General features: G+C 32.4%; 2 protein-coding genes and 1 pseudogene across 4 annotated transcripts; all 3 read left to right on the forward strand.

The window, feature by feature from the left end:
- The first annotated feature begins 338 nt into the window (after positions 1–338).
- LOC132315801 (alpha-dioxygenase PIOX-like) lies at positions 339–22854 on the forward strand. 3 transcript variants are annotated; one of them, XM_059814210.1, is made up of 10 exons: positions 340–518; positions 838–1104; positions 1746–1904; positions 2948–3081; positions 5126–5339; positions 5664–5809; positions 5926–6153; positions 6354–6556; positions 6656–6899; positions 7200–7633. In XM_059814210.1, the coding sequence occupies exons 1-10, from the start codon at positions 393–395 to the stop codon at positions 7444–7446; spliced, it is 1968 nt and encodes a 655-aa protein (XP_059670193.1). In that variant the 5' UTR covers positions 340–392; the 3' UTR covers positions 7447–7633. The 3 variants fall into 3 exon arrangements, with proteins under 3 accessions (XP_059670195.1, XP_059670193.1, XP_059670194.1); XM_059814211.1 differs by having other exon boundaries at positions 1755–1904; XM_059814212.1 differs by lacking the exons at positions 6656–6899; positions 7200–7633 and adding an exon at positions 22573–22854 and having other exon boundaries at positions 339–518.
- Positions 7709–10293, forward strand: LOC132315805 (alpha-dioxygenase PIOX-like; annotated as a pseudogene).
- Positions 14198–20759, forward strand: LOC132315802 (alpha-dioxygenase PIOX-like). The gene is made up of 10 exons (XM_059814213.1): positions 14198–14350; positions 14662–14928; positions 15476–15625; positions 15801–15934; positions 18390–18606; positions 18731–18876; positions 18995–19222; positions 19428–19630; positions 19729–19972; positions 20242–20759. The coding sequence occupies exons 1-10, from the start codon at positions 14225–14227 to the stop codon at positions 20468–20470; spliced, it is 1944 nt and encodes a 647-aa protein (XP_059670196.1). The 5' UTR covers positions 14198–14224; the 3' UTR covers positions 20471–20759.
- Positions 22855–23096: the final 242 nt, after the last annotated feature.

A 23096-nucleotide genomic window follows, 5' to 3' on the forward strand; every position in this document is an offset into this window, starting at 1 on the left:
AGCTATTTAGGACCAGTTTTATCTTATTTGTATGGTTTAGATAGCTAGCTCTCTGTGTGCCCTTTGGGGGTTGTTTGTAAGGTTCTTTTTGATCAATATTGTACTTACTCTTTTATAGGGAAAAAAAATCATTTTTGGTCAGTACAATTTTGCCAAATTATACATAGAGACAATTCAGATGATCCAAACTTACCTTGATCAGCGAGTGTAAAACATGGAATTTAAACATTGAAAAATGAAAAATAAAAATCTTGGCCACGTGGCACAATGTTAGTGATGAACAACAATTCAGCTTGGGTCGTGTTGCATGTCTCTATATAAAGGGAAGTCGAGGGAGTCATTTGTTCATCAAAGTTTAATTTCTAGTCGATCAAGAAATTAATTAAGAAACCATGTCTTATATTGTTATTATAGGGTCCATTAGGACCATCCTCACTGCAGCTTTTCTGCAATTCATCCATAAGGACTTTCATGAAGCTGTAACGAGGATGACTCTCTTTGACAAGCTTCTCTTTCTAGTAAATTCACCCTTGCATATATGCCCTCTCTCTCTCTCTATATATATATGTGTGTGTGTGTGTATATATATATATATATCCATGTTTAGTAATGCAGCTTATTCACAAGTTTACAGATATATATATATATATATATATATATATATATATATATATATATACATGCAAATTAACTTTGATATAAGGTGTACTCTCCTCTCCTCCGAGTCCGCAATGAAGCCTCGCTTTATTTATTTTCAACCCTTAATTTCCGTTTGGAGGAGTACGTTTTCATTGTATTCTAAGTATGCAAATTAACTTGGTTTAATTTTGAATGCAGATGGTTCACACCATTGATAAGTGGGTTAGATGGCATCGCCTACCTGTGTTCTTGGAATTGCTTTATCTTGCGACCCGTCGCCATCTTCATCAAGAATACAACTTGTTTAACGTCGGAACAACTCCGGTCGGGGTTCGATTCAACCCCGCAGATTATCCTTACCGGACAGCTGACGGAAAATATAACGATCCATTCTGTGACTGTGCCGGCAGCCAAGGAACTTTCTTCGGCAGAAATATTCTTCCTGCTGTTGATGGAACAACACAGGTTGACACAAACCCCAATTAAGTACTATAATAAATATTAAAATATAATTATTTTAAAATTTCTCCTTAATTTCCTTAGTTTAGTATAATATTAGTGGGGAAAAGTGAAAACTAAACTTATTTTATAAAAAAATTAATATAATTAATTAATGATTGTATTTTTAGTAAGTTATATGATTAATATAATTAACTAAACTCATTCTATGAAACAAATGTATAATAGGATTTAATCTGATTATAATAAGTAACTCTTCTTAAAATCAAAGATTACTTCGAGCATCTCCAATATATATATATATATATTTATATATTGAATGGTGTTAAATACAAAATAATTTTACAATTGGTAACGTGATGGTATTTTTTAAGAGACTGCCGAAGATAAAGATTGTTTTCACATATTATTGGAGATGCTCTTATATTATTTCCCTTGTTCATTTACTCACCTGTTAATCACTTTAAAGATAATTTATAAACTAAGGAGACATTATATAAATCATTTTAAATTTAAATTTCACTTTGGATCAGACTGGAAGTCTAGAACATAAATTTAAGTGGAGTATCCCGGAAGACCTTACTCGTAGATTTTAAATTTTTTTTTTTTTTTTTTTTTCTGATAATTTTTTTTCCTCTTATCATCAGAGTATGCAGCTCATGAAGCCGGATCCAACTGTGGTTGCCACAAAGCTTTTGGCACGTAGGAAATTTATTGACACAGGAAAGCAATTCAACGTGATAGCAGCCTCTTGGATACAATTTATGATACATGATTGGATTGATCACTTGGAGGAAACTAAGCAGGTCAGCTAGCTACACATATTGAACTATATTTTTGCCAAATAATTTCAATAATGTGACTACTCATGTTAGGTAAAAGGTTTATTTAATCTTATTTTTCATTAATACTTTATGACTTAATTTATTTTTATTTTTTTAACTTGGCATTTATATGGGTAAGAACATAAAACCATACATAAAACAAAGAAACACATACAGCGTCAAAAGACACAAAACTAACACCCACTAATGTCAAAATCATAGCCTTGACAACAACCTATATCTAGAAGATGTCAGAAAAGTCAAGGATCGGACCCACCAACGAAAATAGAACATCGAAAATCTCAAGCCTAAACGTCATGGCTGACGTCAAGGGTTCACCCACCAACAAAAACCACAGACCGCCAGCCGGAGCCGACCCATCGAGGAACCGAGCACAACATCACAAGCACCAAAAACGTCGGACTCCGGCATAGTGCTCAGATGCATCACATCCACTCCACATTGCAAATTGCTCCAAAAAAATATGCTCCATAAATGATCATTTATGCAGATCCATCTCCGGCGACCCAGAAAACATCCATCCTCTGAGACAGCTCAGAACATTAGATCGGGAAACACAAACTCTCGATAAAATGAGAGAGACTCTGCTTACAAAGACCCTTGACGACTCCGAGGAGAAAAGGAACAGGATTATTGAAACTATGGGAGGTCAAAATGACACCTACCCACTCCCATCGAAGGGAGCAGGGAGAAAAACGGAGGGGAAGAAGGGGTGCGTTGCAGAGAGAAAGGGGCGACGGATCCCTCTGTGAACCGTGTAACAGGTGTAATTGTCAACTCTGGTGCTATCTGGAGTACTCGAATAATATAAGGTTGAAAAGTTATGTTAATTTCCAGGGATCGGAAAAAGTCCTCTTAGGGACCGAACAATGCTTGATTACAATCCTTTGGGATCAAACTTTTATTTTATGACTTAGATATTTATGTTTTAATTGGACAATATGATTACTGTAGGTTGAGCTTACTGCTATTTATGTTTTAATTGGACAATATGATTATTGTAGGTTGAGCTTACTGCACATATAGATGTTGCAAATCAGTGCCCTCTCAAATCTTTCAAGTTTTACAAGACAAAGGAGGTTTCCACAGGTTTTTATGACATCAAGAGTGGTCACAAGAACATCCGAACACCTTGGTGGTAAGAAAATTAAATTCTACATTTACTAGATATAAATCTATAATCCTTTACTTCCCACTTATTAGCCTCATGGCATCACTATTGGACAAAACTTTGCTGCAAATCCCTGCGGATGGTTCTTGCTACCCATAACATGATCACATCAATTAATTAGATCAACTTAATTCTATCTGCTATGAACACAGCTTGGATATCATACCAGACTAATGTATATAAATGTGTGTATATATATATATACTCAATCCGTCCCACTAAAAATGTTCCTCAGTGAGAATCTAACTTTTTAACAAAATAATTTTTTTTTTTTTTAATTGTATTTGTGGTGAATAAATTATCAATTTTACTCCTAGTAAGTTGACAATGACGTGATGGTTTATTTTTTATAAGTTTAATGTAAGAAAGTTAAATTGGTAATATTAAAAAAAAATTAGGGATGGCAACTGGCGGGTTTGGAGCGGGTTTGTCTAAACTCGTACCCGCCCCGTTTATTTATTGACAACTCCATACCCGCCTTGTATCCGCCAGAGGTTGAATTTTCATAATCCATCCCCACCCCGTTCAGGATTTTTTTTTGGTTTTTTGGATTTTTTTTTTTGAAATGTTAAACAATTTATAAATGTGTAACAGTTACATAGGTTTCAATCTGAGCTTCAAATAGGAGGTAAAGGGAACACAAAGAACATTAAAAATGAAAGCCAAATGGCCAAGTGCAAGGAAGTTAGTCCATGCCAATAGAGAGTTAGTGTTTAAGTTAACCTAGGTTAGAAGACACATATATATACACATAAATATATATAATTTTAAATATATATACATATATAAGGCGGGACGGGTGTTCACCAAAATCCATCCTCGTCCCGTGACCCGCGACGGGTTTCAATTCTGTACCCATACCCGTCCCTACGGTATAAAAAAGGTTCTCATATCTGTAATTAACAGAACGGGACGGGGTTGTACAAATTACCATCCCTGAAAAAAAATATTGACTTTTTAAATGAACCACTTACTTCGGGACGGATAAAAATGAAAAGATGTACCCTTGTTTTGGACGGAGTGAGCATATCAGGAGGAGGCCGGTACAATAACGATGAGAGGTGCAAAATTATCCTCTGGAATCTGTGATGATGCTTTCAGAATTTATTGATTTAAATTGAGTTGGGGAAGTTGAGAAAGCAACACACACCAGATGATATCATTGATGAAGGTAGTTGACAGTTGAGTAATAGCGTTAATTAATTTGATTGCACAAATGGTTGTTAGGGCTTGAATGCAATATTACTTCGCCATTTTCCATCTGTGTGGCCAGATCATAGAACTTATTAACTTCTTGTAAGAAAATAATCATCTCTTATTATTACGAGTAGTTTTTTCGTAAGCCATTTCATCAAATCTATGGACTACATGATATTCTGAATTATTTTTGGTATTGCCACATTAATACTCCATACATCACCATTACCTCATCATATGCATCAGCTATACCCATTACCCAATATCATCACCACTGCCACACCACACGCATCAATGGCGGCCCCTTGGGGACAAATATCACCGTCCAGTGCAAGCTTTGGGGTTACCCTTTGCATAACCATCACGGTACGTTATCAAATCTTAGACATGACACTTACTGTGATGGTTCTCTGCCTAGCAATATTGAGAGGTTTTGGTTACCTTCCGCGTAGCTATCATGGTGCTTTGTCAAAGCCCAAGCAATTTATACTCCAACACAGTTTCTTGCTGACCATATACAAAGGACTAATCAAATTTCAATTTGTTAAGATATCTATTGAATCTTTAAAAGGAGAACAGAGAGACCACATCTTTAATAAAATAAAAATATATTAAAATCAAAACTGAATACAGAGACTACAAGTTTTAGGGTCTTGAGGAACCTATCACCATTTTCTTTTAGAAAATAAATAATATGCTATCTTTTATTTCAGTATAATTTTTTATTCATTATAACACTAGCTCTCATACCCCTTCAATTTGCAGCTCAATTTTTCTAATTTTAACGACTATTAATTGATTGCGGATGTGAAAGGGATGGAAGTGTCATATATGGTAGCAATGCGGAAAGGTTGAAGAAGGTGAGGACTTTCAAAGATGGAAAGCTCAAGATAAACGTGGATGGGCTTCTTCTCCATGACGAAAATGGGTCTGCTGTGTCCGGGGATGTTCGTAACAGTTGGGCTGGTGTTTCCACATTACAGGCTCTCTTCGTCAAGGAACATAATGCAGTCTGTAATGCCCTCAAGGTTCACAACACAACCCACCATATTACCAATTATTTTTTTAAAATAATTAATATTGAGTGATACTCCTATGTACTACCTCCGTCCCATATTAATTGTTCATTTTAAAAACTTTGACTCACTATCGATTTTTATTTTTGAGTCATTTTTAATCATATTTCTTTAATATACTTATATACTACATGTATCGATATCTCATATTAGATGTCTACTTCGATAATTTTGACTCACAAAAGTTGTGAGTCAAAATTTTTGAAATGGGAAATTAATATGGGATGAAAGTAGTATTTATTAGACTCACAAACTTAGTCGAATGTGATATTTCAGAAAGAAGACCCTGAATTGGAAGATGAAGATTTGTACCGCCATGCAAGGCTGGTGACTTCTGCTGTGATTGCAAAAATTCACACCATTGATTGGACGGTAGAACTTCTCAAAACGAACACGTTACTTGTAGGAATGCGTGCCAATTGGTAAATTATCCATATAAATTTAAATATTTTGTCAAATTTTTTACTTTTATATATATCAAAATATTTCTCAATCTAGTAATCAAATAATTACTAATAATACCATTACATTATTTCAGGTATGGATTGTTGGGAAAGACATTCAAGGATTTATTTGGACATGTTGGTGGATTCACTCTTGGAGGTTACGTGGGTATGAAGAAGCCTGAGAATCATGGGGTTCCATATTCATTGACTGAGGAATTTGTCAGTGTTTATAGGATGCACTCACTCCTACCTGATAAACTCCTCCTTAGGGACATCACAAAAGCACCAGGACCCAACAAATCTCCACCGTTGGATAAAGAGTACATCTTTTCTTTCAGTCGTTGTCAATTAAAATTGTCATATATAGCCCAAAAGTTAAGACATACTACATTTATGTGATCAAAAAATCATAAATCCCCACATAAAAAGATAGTATCATTTTTCATTGAATTATAAGAAATTGTTTCAATTACTGACTACTAGTAAATTTGTATGTATAACCCGTGTATACAAATTTCAGGGTTCGTATGGAAGAACTGGTTGGTCTCAAGGGTGAGAAGACCTTATCAAAAATTGGATTCTCAGCCCAAATGGTTTCAATGGGCCACCAAGCTAGTGGGGCCCTTGTACTCTTTAATTATCCACCGTTTCTTAGAGACCTTGTGGCCCAAAATGAAGATGGGACAGAGAGACCTGATCGCATCGACCTAGCAGCACTTGAAGGTATGTAGCGGTGTTCAAGTTAATTACTCTAGACCGTTACTTTAGTGGGTCACCACCATATGATGTGAAGTTGAGTTGATCATACGGTCCATGATGCAGTTTATAGGGACAGGGAGAGGAAAGTTCGTAGATACAATGAGTTCCGTAGGGCCCTCCTGTTGATTCCTATATCTAAGTGGGAAGATCTGACAAATGATGAAGAAGAAATCAATGCAATTCGTGAAGTGTACGGTGATGATGTGGAGGCGCTCGATCTGATTGTGGGCCTCATGGCAGAGAAGAAGATCCCTGGGTTCGCCATCAGTGAGACAGCATTTGTCATATTCCTTCTTATGGCATCAAGGTATACAAAGTGATTTTTATAAAAGCATGATAAAAAGAAAAATTATAAATATCTCTGTACCCCACTCAATCATGTAATTCATGTTCGTAACCTTTGTGGTTGGACAAGTAGTGTAGATATTATTCTTTTTGCATATATATATTTTTTATTTTCATAATTTTTTCAAAATATAACTTCACATGCAAATAAGTTTCATCAAAGTTCTCTCCTCCTCTCTTAAACAATGTGAGACGTGACAATATACTTACATATATATATATATATATATATATATATATATATATTGCATGAAAAATGCAGGAGGCTGGAAGCAGATAGGTTCTTCACAAGCAATTTCAATGAGGAGACATACACAAAGACGGGACTGAAATGGGTGAATACCACAGAGAGCCTGAAAGATGTGATAGACCGCCATTATCCAGAGATGACAAAGACATGGATGAACTCCGCAAGCGCCTTCTCAGTGTGGGACTCGCCTTGTGTTAAATTCAATTGTTTACAAATATTCAAACTAAGGTTAAGGTCAATTTGCACTCTTTTAGCATAAGTCAATAATCTCAAGGAGATTCAATTTCGTTAAAAAAGAAAAAATAAAAAATCTCTACGATATCTCTCTAACTCAAGTACAACTCAAGTTCGTTGAAACACTTGCTTTACAAAAGCACAGGCGTATGTTTAATAAATAAAAATAAATTATGTGTTTGTTGTTAAAAATTGGATCTATTTTGTGTTCATTGCCAAATCGAGAAAATAAACTCTTCATCTCTCTTCTTTTTCTTTTTCTCTCCTAAACAAACAAAATATAAAAATTAATTAATTATCCTCTTTCTCTTCTTAGTCTTGAAATATATATATACCTACCTCATCACCAGTCTTAAATGAAAGATTGAGGGTTTAAGTTAACCCAATAACCACAATAAATGTGCATATCTTTTTTGGGGACAAAAAATAAAGGGTAAATTACACTGTGAATTTAAACAATTAAATTTTGTTCAATATATTGAGCTATTGATTCGGTTAGCAATAGAATAAAAAAATAATTATGTTTTCGAGGCTCAAGTTTGAACAAGGGCATTTGTGAGTATGTGAGTGTTTTTGTCAATGAAAAAGGAAATAAAGAAATAAAATAAAAAAATTTATTGTTTGAATTAGAAATTTATTAGCATGAACTCACTTATTAAAGAAAAACTATATATGTAGCATGGACACGATACGACGCGACACGTCAATACATCAAATTTTTAAAAAGTAGGATACGTGTATGACGTGTACACGACAACATAATATGGATGCAAATTTCAAGGTTCCTATGGCAAATCTAGTTGGTCATGTCGGTGAAAAGACCTTATCAAAAATTGGATTCACAAGTAAGCATGTCAACGGATCGGATCGATCAAATTCATATTCAATTTGTTAAGTAAACGGATTATTAGATTCAGATCACTAATAGGTTCTCAGACTGAATGTCTAAATCCATATCCTATTTAGATTGGACTCGGATCGAATCGGGATGAAAATCATATTTACTAATATATATAATTATAAAGTTAGATAAAACGGAGAATTGCTAATATACTCTTCCATCCCAAAATAGTTAGGCGCCTTGGAAACCCTGACTCAGAAAAATATTTACACATTTTTTCTTTTTTTCTTAATTGGTACTCACACACACATGCCTCTCACTAAAGCTTGAACCCCTAACCTCTCTTTGGGAGCTAGGTTGGAGCCTGATCTAGGTCGGCCTGTTGGTACTCTTTGTTAATAATAAAGAATATAATATTATTAGTATGTATATTAAGAAATTTATTAGCATGTGGATGAGAACACCACACTATTATATATATAAGATTATGATTATGATTATTATTATTATTATTATTATTTAGATTTTTGAATTATCTCTAATACAATTTTTATTAAAATATTAATATATATATATATATATATAATTTATTAACGGATCGAATCAATATAATCTATATCCAATTCTATTGAGCCATCTATTTCTCAAAGACAAATGGTTTCAATGGGCCACCTAGCAAGTGGGGCCCTTGAACTTTTTAATTATCCACTGTAGATGAAGGACCCTGTAGCCCAAAATGTGGACGGCACAGATAGACCTGACCACATTGACCTAGCAGCTCTTGAAGGTATGACACTGTTCAAGTTGATTAATCTAGACCGTTGATTATGGGTCGCCACCATACGATGTGGGAGTTTGAATTGATCGTACGGTTGATGTTGCAGTTTATAGGGACAGGGAGAGGAAAGTTGCTAGATACAATGACTTCCGTAGGTCCCTCCTATTGATACCTATATCTAAGTGGGAAGATCTAACGGAAGATGAAGAAGCAATCTAAACTCTTGATGAAGTGTACGGTGATGATGTGGAGGAGCTCGATCTGCTTGTGGGCCTCATGGCAGAGAAGAAGATCACGGGTTTCGCTATCAGTGAGACAGCTTTTATTATATTCCTTCGTATGGCATCAAGGTATACAAACAAACTACTGATCACAGTTAATGCTAAACATATATATATATATATATATATATATAAATTCACTTACATAATGGTCTTGAATTATTGATACTCAGTGGTCTAGTAATGAGATTTATAAAAAAAGGAGTGGATTTACAAAATTATAATAAAATATTTCAAATAAATCTAAAAATTAGTTTAACTGAACTAAAGTACCAAAAATCAGATGGTTCAAGAATTTTAATTTATTGTGATTGAAATGTGGTGGCTAGTTAGTTTTTTTTTTTTTTTTTTTTTTTTAGGATTGCTAAAAATGCTATTACAGACATTTGTTTAATTAATCTTGACTTTTATTTAAATAAAACTAGTAAAAAAAACACTCATACTCAATTAACCCTCAACTTTAAATAGGAAGAATATCTTATGGTTAGTTAAGGATTTTGTGTGAGCATATCACCTAATATATATATGTGTGCGTGCCAGCATATGCACATTTTTGTGTATGTGTATATTTTGTTCCCTCCGTCCTAAATTTAGTATCATCATTGGTTTTTAGCGACACTAAAATTGAGACGGAGGAAATAATATATATTGTATGTACAATGCAGGAGGTTAGAAGCTGATAGGTTCTTCACAAGCAATTTCAATGATGAGTCATACACAAAGAAAGGACTAAAATGGGTGAACCCGACAGAGAGCCTAAAAGATGTGATTGATCGCAATTATCCAGAAATGACAGATAGATGGATGAACTCTTCCAGTGCCTTCTCTGTTTGGGACTCACTCCAAATTCTCACAATCCAATTCCCCTCTATTTTCGTGTTGCCCATTAAACCACAACATTCACAACCATTTAAGGAGATGTAATTCTTAAATAATTTAACTATCACGTTGTAATCATAGTAAATTGCATTGCTCAAGTGTTTGTATGAAAAAAAAAAAAAAAAAAAAAAAAAACTATTTGTTATTGAATAAATTATTTGCATATTTGTACGTATTTTGCAATTCTACAATGTTTCATAATTTCTCTTTGTTCTTTGTGCCTGTTGGATGTGTTTGTCAGCAATCTATTCTTAGATATTTGGCATATGGAGCCACTCGACTGTCATGTATTGTCACTTTCACTGGTTTGGGGGGCTCAAACTCACAACCCAAAAAAAAAAAAAAAAGTTCTTACTGTAGTAAATTTTAGTTCAGTCCAAAAAATATATATATATTATTATTAATATTAACTTACCAAAAAAAATATTAATCCACTCTATTAACAATTTCGTTCACTTTTCTTGCAATTTTTAAAAGAAATCTAATGATATAATCTCTTTATTTTAAAAAATTCCAATTCATATTGATTTCAAAAACAGTTTTATGTTTAATAAAATAGAAAATTTAACCCATTGTGTTATTTTATTTCTTAGTTGGCTTTATTTTCTATATATTTAAAAAGAAAAAATAAAAAAAAATCTTCTAGAAGTGACTCCATAAAATACAAACTTTCAACTTTAAAAATGTAACGTGTCATTAAACTATTGGTTTCTCCATCGAAGCCATGAAAAAGCGGCATACAAATCCTTCTGCATATATATTATATATCTCAAAGATTTGCACAAATTGACACCTTAACCAATAAGAGATGGCCACATCATGCTACTAAGGAGATTTTTCTCTCATTGTACCAAAAATTCAACACCACTCTGTAGCAAACACATCAACTTACGAATTATATATATATATATATGTTGTTCAAGTAATGTTGCACATAACAGGAATAATATTCATAATTATTTATATATTTTAATGAATAAAATTCATAATTTGATCATATATATATATATATATATATATATTTTTTTTTTTTTCATTCAAATGCATGGAACCAACAATCAAGATGGCAGTACAGAGGCATAAAGCCAAGTCAAAAAAGACATACAAATCTTGAAGTAAAATAAATAAATGAAGAGCAGACTGCAGATTTGAAGAGAAAACAGAGCCCAACACTCTGCAAACGAAACCATCATGAGAAAATGCAACAAACTGAAGAGACCGAAAAATTTGACCATTAGCACGGTTACTGTTTCAAAATTACAATTACAAGGCGTTCTAACATATACGAAATCTTGCACAAGAACAAATTAAGGATAAAAAGATTAATTCGAGATAGGGACTCCTCCCTGATGAGAAGATAGTAAGTATGTATACTTTTATTTAATTGATCGAGGTAGGAAGTATGGACCAATTGGCTCTGGCTAGCATATTGATAGGGATTCCTCCCTGATCTGATTTTGTGAATCTGTTTTGGTACGTTTTTTATTGCTTTCTTTGTATTGTGGTGAGAAAAATTTTTCAAGATGACAATAAGACCTAAAATGTGGGGGACATCAACAATAAATGTGAATAGTTGATCTCATGAATAGGGACACAGAAGTGTTTGTTTTGCCCGTTTGAAAAGTGTTGTGTTCAAGATTAGAAATGTGAATGTTTGATTTTGTTGTCCATGTTCATAGCATGAGCGGCTAGAGCCTTAGACATGTGAATGTTTGATTTTGTTGTCCATGTTCATAGCATGAGCGGCTAGAGCCTTAGAAATGTGAATGTTTGATTTTGTATGTATATATATAAATTGTGCGGGACATCAACAATAAATGTGAATAGTTGATCTCATGAATAGGGACACAGAAGTGTTTGTTTTGCCCGTTTGAAAAGTGTTGTGTTCAAGATTAGAAATGTGAATGTTTGATTTTGTTGTCCATGTTCATAGCATGAGCGGCTAGAGCCTTAGAATATCTCTAAATCGCTGTGTGTATGTGTATATATATATATATATATATATATGTATATATATATTTGTGTAAATTAGATGTGTCGTAATAAATTTATATAAAAAATTTAAATTATTTATTTTTAAATCAATTTTTACATTTTATGTAAATGTATATTCCCAAAACAACCAACCAGTGTCATGTCTGAATCTAAATAATTTTTACAATCCTACTTAATATAGGGTTGATTTGTAAAAATTAAGAGAGAGGTGAAAAGAAATATGCTGATTTAGCTGTGTAAAAAAGTTGTGTAAAATACACAACAATTTTTATACATTGGTGACGTGGCAATGTATTTTAACAAACGGCTGAACATAAAAAAAAAAATTTACATCATACATGGCAGTGTATATTTTACACAGGGTATTTTAACATAATGCAACAAATAAGAAGGCCCCAAAATATTATAGTTCTCTAGTATAAGTTATATTGAATAGTTTCCTAACATTATTAAGCACTAATTCCAAAGAATTTATCTCCTAAAATAATTTCTTTTTTTTTTTTTTTTGGTTTTCTATCTCCTCATCATCATTCACTCACGCTTTTTAATTAAACTTTAACCAAGTTTATCTCCTAAAATAACTCATTTTTCCTTTTAATTTCTCTCTCCTCCTCATTGACTGTTGTTTAGTAAACCCTAACCAATACACATACTTAATATCGGCCCAAATATTTATATTCTTAAATAATAATTTTTTTTTCTTTCTCTATCTTGTACACTTTTTTTTTTTATTTTTTTTTTACCAGCACTATATATATATATATATAATAAATATTAAAGATGTTAGCCGTTGTACGAGGAAGTGAAGAAATTTTTTATATTCTCTTTTTTTAGTTTTTATTTTGTTTATTTATTTTTTTCTTATTTCCCACATTCATTCTCTCCCCTCTTAGCAAACTCAAAAATTACAAGTCATCTCCCTCCTCAATTCTCTATCATTATAACTTTACAATTTTCTTTCTTCTCGACCCAATATTTATTAGTCTCAATTTGAACGCACTTTTCTTGTATTGAAAAATTTGCAGCAGTATTGAATTGGGGCTTTCTAAATCAGGTTATATTGTTTTTTTTCTTTAATTATTTTTTAGTTTTACTAACTTTTGTTATTATAAATTTGTATATATCTATATTTTTTATATATTTGTTTGTGAGTTGTGACTATTTTTACCCATATTATACGGTTAAATATGTCTACTAAAAAGTATGAATCCGGATTTCAAAAACTTAAAAATAAATAAATAAATAGAATAGAATAGAATAGATAAACTAATTCAATCTGAAGAGGGAACTATTGATAAATTTGTTATAACTAATAATCAAAACCTAACAAAAAATTGTTAAAATCATATTTACGATCAATTATGTCACAAGAAAGATTTAATAGATTGGCTATATTGTCTATTGAAAAAAGATATTTTAAGCATACTTGAATATAAGAATTTAATTAGTAATTTTGCTTTTCAAAAAGCAAGAATGATGATTTTTAATTAATTATTATTTAATACTTAATATATTACATATTATGATATGAAAATGCCATTTTTTTTTTTTTTTTTTTTTTGCCTAAGACCTCGAGTTTACATTGAGCCGCCCCTGATTCCTAGTGCTAGCTGCCTAGTTTGGACCAGTTTTATCTTATTTGTATGGTTTAGATAGCCAGCTCTTGTTTGCCATTTGGAGATTGTTTTAACTTTTAAAGTTCTTTCTCTATTATTGTACTTACCCTGATTCCATGTGTTTTGAAACGTCACTGTATACATGGAGACAATTCAGATAACTTACCGTAGGATCCAAACTCATCTTGATCAGCGTGTGTAAAACATGGAATTTAAACACATTGAAAAATGAAAAATAAAAATCTTGGCCACGTTTTAGAAATGTTATCTAGAATCGAGAGACGTGGCACAATGTTAGTGATGAACAATTCAGCTTAGGTCGGGTGTTGCATGTCTATATAAAGGGAAATCGAGGGGGTCATTTGTTCATCAAAGTTTAAGTTCTAGTCGATCAAGAAATTAATTAAGAAACCATGTCTTATATTGCTATTATAGAGTCCATTAGGACCATCCTCAATGCAGCTTTTCAGCAATTCATCCATAAGGACTTTCATGAAGTTGTAACAAGGATGACTCTCCTTGACAAGCTTCTCTTTCTAGTAAATTCACCCTTGCATATATGCCCTCTCTCTCTCTCTCTCTCTCTCTCTCTCTATATATATATATATATATATATATATCTCCATGTTTAGTAATGCAGCTTATTCACAAGTTTATACGTACAGTAATATATATATACACTATCTGCATATACATGCAAATTAACTTTGACATAAGGTGTACTCACCTCCGAGTCCGCAACGAAGAGAGTCTCGTTTTATTCATTTTCAACCCTCAATTTCCTTTTGGAGGAGTACATTTTCGTTGTATTCTAAGTCTGCAAATTAACTTGGTTTAATTTTGAATGCAGATGGTTCACACCATTGATAAGTGGGTTATGTGGTATCGCCTACCTGTGTTCTTGGGATTGCTTTACCTTGCGACCCGTCGCCATCTTCATCAGCAATACAACTTGATTAACGTTGGAACAACTCCGGTCGGTGTTCGATTCAACCCCGCAGATTATCCTTACCGGACAGCTGACGGAAAATATAACGATCCATTCAATGAAGGTGCCGGCAGCCAAGGAACTTTCTTCGGCAGAAATATTCTTCCTGCTGTTGATGGAACAGCACAGGTTAACACAAACCCTAATTAAGCACTATAATAAATATTAAAATATAATTATCTTAAATTTCTCCTTAATTTCCTTAGTTTAGTATAATATTAGTGGTGAAAAGTGAAAACTAAACTTATGTTAAAAGAAAAATATTTCTGTCCATGACCAAAATGAAAATTTATCATCTCAAGAGTGGCCGGTCTGACTTGAAATTAATGATAGTATTTTTAGTAAGTTATATGATCAATATAATTAACTAAACTCATTCTATGAAACAAATGTAGAATAAGATTTAACAGATGTATCTTAATCTGATTATAATAAGTAACTCTTCTTAAAATCAAATATTACTTATATGATTCCCTTGTTAATTTACTCACCTGCTAATCACTTTAGAAATAATTTGTAAACTCAGAAGACACACAATCATTCGTAAATTATATGCATCATTTTAAATCTAAATTTCACTTTCGATCATACTCGTAGATTTTAAATCAATTTTTTTTTTTTTTATGATAATATTTTTTTTAAAATTTATTTTTTGTTTTGTCATGAGAATATGCAGCTCATGAAGCCGGATCCAACTGTGGTTGCCACAAAGCTTTTGGCACGTAGGAAATTTATTGACACAGGAAAGCAATTCAACGTGATAGCAGCCTCTTGGATACAATTTATGATACATGATTGGATTGATCACTTGGAGGAAACTAAGCAGGTCAGATAGCTAGCTACGCATATGGAACTATAAAGATCAATATTTTTAATTGCCAAATAATTTCAATAATATATGTGACTACTCATGTAGGTAAAAGGTTTATTTAATCTTATTTTTCATTAATAGTTTATGACTTAGATATTCATGTTTTAATTGGACAATATGATTATTGTAGGTTGTGCTTGATGCACATATAGATGTTGCAAATCAGTGCCCTCTCAAAACTTCCAAATTTTACAAGACAAAGGAGGTTTCCACAGGTTTTTATGAGATCAAGAATGGTCACAAGAACACTCGAACACCTTGGTGGTAAGAAAATTAAATTCTATATTTACTATGTATAAATCTATAATCCTTTACTTTCCACTTATTAGCTAGCCTCATGGTATTACTATTGGACAAAACTTTGCTGCAAATGCCTGCTGTAGATGGTTCTTGCTACCCATAACATGATCACATCAATTAATTAGATCAACGGAAACCATAAATTTCATACACAATAGAGGGATCCGATAGATTAACTTAATTCTATCTGCCATGAACACAGCCTGGATATCATTTACCAGACTAATGTGTGTGTGTATATATATATATTTGTTTGAAAGTCTAATGTGTGTGTGTATATATATCTCCATCTGTCCCACTAAAAATGTCCCTTTGTGAGAATCTAACTTTTTAAGAAAATAATATTTATTATTTTTTAATTATATTAGTGATGAATAAATTATCAATTTTACTCCTAGTAGGTACACAATGAGGTGATGGTTTATTTTTTATAAGTTCTAAGAAAATTAAATCGGTAATATTGGAAAAAACAGTATATTGACTTTTCAAATACAACACTTATTTTGGGACAGATAAAAATGAAAAGTAACACACTTGTTTTGAGAAGGAGTGAGCATATCAGGAGAAAGGTAAAAAAAAAAAAAAAAAAAAAAAAAAAAAAAAAAAAAAAAAAAGGCCAAATTCACACCATCCATCTAATAATTAACAGTATAATTCAAAGTTTCGCTAATGGATGCATTTTCAAATGTATAGTTCTTATTTATTTTTAAGATTGTTGTTATAATATTCGAAATTACAAACCAACGTATTTCTTTGATCAAACTAATTGGTCAAATATATTTAAAGTAAAATCTTTCTATATTATTTATGATCGTTGAAATGACGAAATATGTTATTTATTTATGAAACAAATGAGTTGATTTTAAATAAAAATAACTTCTTTGTTTTAAAAAAAAATTGAAAGCTTAAATAAATTATATATATGTTGAGAAGAAAGAGAATGAAATATGATGAATGGTTCACTAAAGAATAATAAACTTTTAAAATTTTACTTTTATAATATTTATTTATTTAAAGTTTCTATTCTAAAGATGAGGTACAAGTTCCACATGAATGAATCTGACAAATTTTTTAAAATATGAATTAAATTTTCTCAATTTTAAAACGTATAAACAATATAGTGAACAAAGAGTAATGATACTCTATTCGATCAAATTGGCCTACTCCTAGTCCAAATCCTACGTATAATTGTCATGTAATTACCTAAATAGTTGATATTTTATTTGCGTGCTAAAAATACCAAAAATAAATATGGAAAGAAGCTGAAGAACTTTGTAATGAACTTTTGAATTACCTAAATAGTTGATATTTTATTTGCGCGCATCCACTTTGCAATGAACTTTTGAATTTTTTTTTTTTTTTAATCAAATCCCCAAAATTAATACAATATACAGAAGATAAAATATATATTTAAAAATAATAAAAAAAAAATTAATGTAATAGGAAGTTGGATTCTGAATATGGTGAAGAGAGTAGGACTTGACAGCCTTTGGGAGAAGATCCTTTGGACAGTTGTACTTCTTAATGAACTTTTGAAGTTCTTTTTTTTATTTTTTAATCAAATTCCCAAAACTGATACAATATATAGAAACCAAAATAAATATTGAAAAAAAAAAAAATGAATACATACTTTCAATCTTATTAGGGTTTCTTTTTTTCTCTTCAAGCAAACATATACATTTATATGTATTTTTCCCTTTGATTTTATAAATCAATAGAGATTTCTCAATGTTTTGTTTTTTCTTCAATTTTGTAAAATGGAAAAAAGAGAACAGTAAGACAGAGAAAGAATCAAGAAAACAGAGGGGGTCGTCAAAATCTCTTCAGCTTCTTTTCAAATTTATTTTTGGTATTTTTAGTACATAAATAAAATATTATCTATTTAGGTAATTACGTAACAATTACACATTTCCTTGTTTAAACTTTAAAAAAGAGAATATGAATTTTTTTATTATTATTAAAGAGTAACAAATAATGTATATGGAGCCCTAAGGCAATACAGGAATCTTGCGAGTGCACAATGCGTTAATAAAATAAAAAAGTATTAAAATCAAAAGGTGACAGCTCTTAACAAACAGAGAAAGTACAAGTTTTAGGATCTTGATTGACCTATCACCATTTTCTTTTAGAAAATAAATAATATGGTATCTTTTATTTCAGTATAATTTTTTAATATTTTTTATTCCTCCATCCGTAAGACTATAGAACTTTATAATTCTCTATCCTTTGCCAAGTAGATATTATGCAGAGTCCTAAATGCTTTCATGTGTGTGTGACTAGGCGAGACTAAGAGATCGATTAATAGAACTTAATTTTTATTTTTTCTTTTTATTTAAATTTTTTTTTGAAACGTAAAACTAAAACTTAATTTTCCATTTTTCTAATTTTAACGAGTATTAATTGATTGCTGATGTCAAAGGGATGGAAGTGTTATATATGGTAACGATGCGGAAAGGTTGGAGAAGGTGAGGACTTTCGTAGATGGAAAGCTCAAGATAAATTTGGATGATGGTCTTCTTCTCCGTGACGAAAATGGGGCTGCTGTGTCTGGGGATGTTCGTAACAGTTGGGCTGGTGTTTCCACATTACAGGCCCTCTTCATCAAGGAACATAATGCAGTCTGTGATGCCCTCAAGGTTCACAACACAACCACCATATTACCAATTATTGTTTCAAAAAAGTTAATATAGAGTGAGATTCATATATATGAATATATGTATTTATTAGACTCACGACTTTGTTTGTATTGTGATATTTCAGGAAGAAAATCCTCAATTGGTCGATGAAGATTTGTACCGCTATGCAAGGCTGGTGACTTCTGCTGTGATTGCAAAAATTCACACCATTGATTGGACGGTAGAACTTCTCAAAACGGACACGTTACTTGCAGGAATGCGTGCTAATTGGTAAATTATCCATATAAATTTAAATTATTTTGTCAAATTTTTTACTTTTATATATATCAAAATATTTCTCAATCTAGTAATGGAATAATTAGTAATAATACCATTATTTTTATTTCAGGTATGGATTGTTGGGAAAGACATTCAAGGATTTATTTGGACATGTTGGTGGATCCATTCTTGGAGGGTACGTGGGCATGAAGAGGCCTGAGAATCATGGGGTTCCATATTCATTGACTGAGGAATTTGTCGGTGTTTATAGGATGCACTCACTCCTACCTGATCACCTCCTCCTTAAGGACATCACAAAAGAACCAGGACCCAACAAATCTCCACCATTGAATAAAGAGTACATCTTTTCTTTCATTTGTTGTCAATTAAAGTTATCATATTGAGTCCGAAAATCAAACATATCGAATTACATTTATGTGATGAAAAAAATCTTATATCCTCACATAAAAAGATATCGTTTTTTATTGAATTACTAGAAATTGTTTCAATTACTGACTACTAGTATATTTGTACGCATAATAACCCTTGTACAAAAATTTCAGGGTTCCTATGGAAGACCTGGTTGGTCTTAAGGGTGAGCAGACCTTATCGGGAATTGGATTCGAAGCCCAAATGGTTTCAATGGGCCACCAAGCTAGTGGGGCCCTTGTACTATTTAATTATCCACAGTTTCTTAGAAACCTTGTGCCCCAAAATGTAGATGGGACAGATAGACCTGATCCCATTGACCTGGCAGCCCTTGAAGGTACGCAGTGTGTTCAAAGTTAATTATCTAGACCGTTGGTTTAGTGGGTCACCACCACATGACGTGGAGTTGAGTTGATCAAACGGTTGATGATGCAGTTTATAGGGACAGGGAGAGGAAAGTTCGTAGATACAATGACTTCCGTAGGGCCCTCCTGTTGATACCTATATCTAAGTGGGAAGATCTGACGGATGATGAAGAAGCTATCAATGCAATTCGTGAAGTGTACGGTGATGATGTGGAGGCGCTCGATCTCATTGTGGGCCTCATGGCAGAGAAGAAGAGCCCTGGGTTCGCCATCAGTGAGACAGCTTTTGTCATATTCCTTCTTATGGCATCAAGGTATACAAAGTGATTTTTATAATAGCATGATAAAAAGAAAAATTATAAAAATCTCTATACTCCACTCAATCATGCGTCTCAACGTAGCTGTAGAATTCATGTTCGTAACTGTTGTGGTAGGCCCTTGTCCAACATCGTGTAAATATTATTATCTTTGCATAATTTTTTTTTTTAATTTTCATAATTAGTTTTAAAGCTCTCCCCCTCCTCCCGAAACGATGTGGGACGTGACAATATACAAATATAAATATATTGCACGAAAAATGCAGGAGGCTAGAAGCAGATAGGTTCTTCACAAGTAATTTCAATGAGGAGACATATACAAAGAAGGGACTGAAATGGGTGAATACCACCGAGAGCCTGAAAGATGTGATAGACCGCCATTATCCAGAGATGACAAACAAATGGATGAACTCCGCAAGCGCCTTCTCGGTGTGGGACTCGCCTCCTGATTCTGTCAAACCAAGTCCACTCTATCTTCGTGGTGCTCCTAATTAAAGTACAACATTCACGTCTACATATAGTTATATAAGTACTCCCTAAATAAGTTTAATTATCATGCAATCATATCATATTGCACTGCTCTTTAAATATATATATATATGTTATATTGCATCTCTCTTTTAAAATAAAAAATAAAAATAAAAATAATGCATCATATTGCATTTTTCATCCGTTAGTATGAAAAACTATTTGTAATGGAATAAACTATTGCATTTTTATCTATTTGTATTGAAAAACTATTTGTATGTGTTATGCAGTTATACTATGTTTGATAAATTTTCTTTGTGTGGGTGGTGGATATGTTTGTGAGCAAGCTAGCGATTCTATATGCTTTTTCTTTTTTTTTTTTGTTTTCTTTTATATATATATATATTATGACCACGAGGACAATGGCAGCATCGGGACATCAGCAATTCACGAACAATTCAAAAAGAATGTTGCTCCTTCAAAGCACCTTAATGTCGAACTAAGGACGGAACATCTATATCATGTCTCTATTTTACTGAACCAACCCGCATGACTAGATATATATATATATTGCTAAACTTGTTTGTCATCAGCTCTGAATAAAAAAAAAAAAAAAAAGGGGAGAATATGTGCTAAATAAAATAGGAAAATGATACTTAGGTCCAAATGGAATGAACTATGATGAAATTCACTTAGGTCCCACTACAATGTACTCTATGAAAATGAATGCAGAATCTTGAATCAAATGCGTTAATTAAATAAAGTCGGTCTTTGTCCACTTTCCAATAAAAACGAAGTGATGTCTATTACTAGTTAAGATTCAAATTTTCAAAATTAATGTGATTAATTTGAACTCATTTATCAATTCATCTTAAGATCAAGCTTCAACCAGTTTTCACATTTAGTTTGTTTTGTTGAACTTATCCCCTTGTGTTAAATTCAATTATTTGCTGAGACTCCAAACCCATCATATATCAAGATGGTGTGGTGATGGGTAGGACTCAGAGAAATTGAAGGAGGAGAGGTTATGAATCAGGTGGTTGGTGGGTTATCGTTTGAAGTGGCTGAGGACTGGTTCAGTGGTTGGTGGAGGAAGCTCACGTCGACGTAGTGATGGCTGTTACCTGAGAATTGCACTGTTCAGTCCCACTCAATTTAACCTTAAATTTCTTTCTTAATTTCATGCGAAATACTATTTTCCCCTCTTCCAATCCAATTTTATTTTTTTATTATAGTTTTAATTACTGTTCTGTTTCAACAATATTATTTCCTTATATGTATATCAAAATTTTATATATATACAGAAGCAAACTAAAGAGATACCCTATACAAAATAAATGGTCACATCTTTTTCTTTTTTCTTTCCCTTAACCTCTTTTCCTTGTCTATTATTACAATTACTTTTTTTATTATTATTCTTTTTAATCTAACCCAATAGTGCAGAGAGCATAGATGCTTGTGTGTGTGTGTAAATATATATATATATATATATATATATATATATTTGGGTTTGAAACTGCTTGTATATAATTAATTAAATGGTTTTGAAAATATTATTATTATTTTTTTATATAACTGAAAAGGAAGGCACGCTGGATATATAGGTATTTTTATTTTGTAGTGTTATGCCAAGGACTTCAAATTTGGCATATGAGAACAATCTTGTGAAATCAATAAATGTTGATTTTTTGTTTTTATATAATAATTTTCCATATTCATTTTGTTGGTGAGGTTAATATACAAAATGTGAAGGGTAAAAGGGAAAGGGAAAAGGGCAAAATTGGATTTTCAAATTTACTTTTAATTACAAATTTCAGGGTTCCTATGGAAGAACTGGTTGGTCTTTAGGGTGAGAAGACCTCATCAAAAATTGGATTCTCAGCCCAAATGGTTTCAATGGGCCACCAAGCTAGTGGGGCCCTTGTACTCTTTAACTATCCACACTTTCTTAGAGACCTTGTGGCCCAAAATGAATATGGGACATTGGGACATAGAGACCTGAATAGCTGATCGCATTGACCTAGCAGCCCTTGAAGGGTAGTGTTCAAGTTAATTACTCTGGACCGTTGCTTTAGTGGGTCGCCACCATATGATGTGAAGTTGAGTTGATTATACGGTTGATGATGCAGTTTATAGGGACAGGGAGAGGAAAGTTCGTAGATACAATGAGTTCCGTAGGGCCCTCCTGTTGATACCTATATCTAAGTGGGAAGATCCGGATGATGAAGAAGCCATCAATGCAATTCGTGAAGTGTACGGTGATAATGTGGAGGCGCTCGATCTGGTTGTGGGCCTCATGGCAGAGAAGAAGATCCCTGGGTTCGCCATCAGTGACACAGCTTTTGTCATATTCCTTCTTATGGAATACAAAGTGATTTTTTAGTCAAATGATATGATGTATTAAACTTTTATTTCTTTATTTTTTTTGCAAATATGATGTATTAAACTTGAAAAGTGTAAATTGACATTTATAATAGCATAATAAAAAGGAAAAATATAAAAATCGATAATTACTAGTTATGTGTCTCACTTAGTTGTACATTTCATGTTTATTCCTATTGTAGTATGCAATATCATTCACTTCACACATTTTCTTTTTTGCTCTACACATAAATAAGTGTTACCAAACTTCTCCCCTTTCTCCCATACGATG

Source organism: Cornus florida, unplaced genomic scaffold (genome assembly GCF_030987335.1).
Source record: "Cornus florida cultivar Cherokee Brave unplaced genomic scaffold, ASM3098733v1 CherokeeBrave_3.0.0_Hap2_Chr07, whole genome shotgun sequence".
NCBI classification, from domain to species: Eukaryota; Viridiplantae; Streptophyta; class Magnoliopsida; order Cornales; family Cornaceae; genus Cornus; species Cornus florida.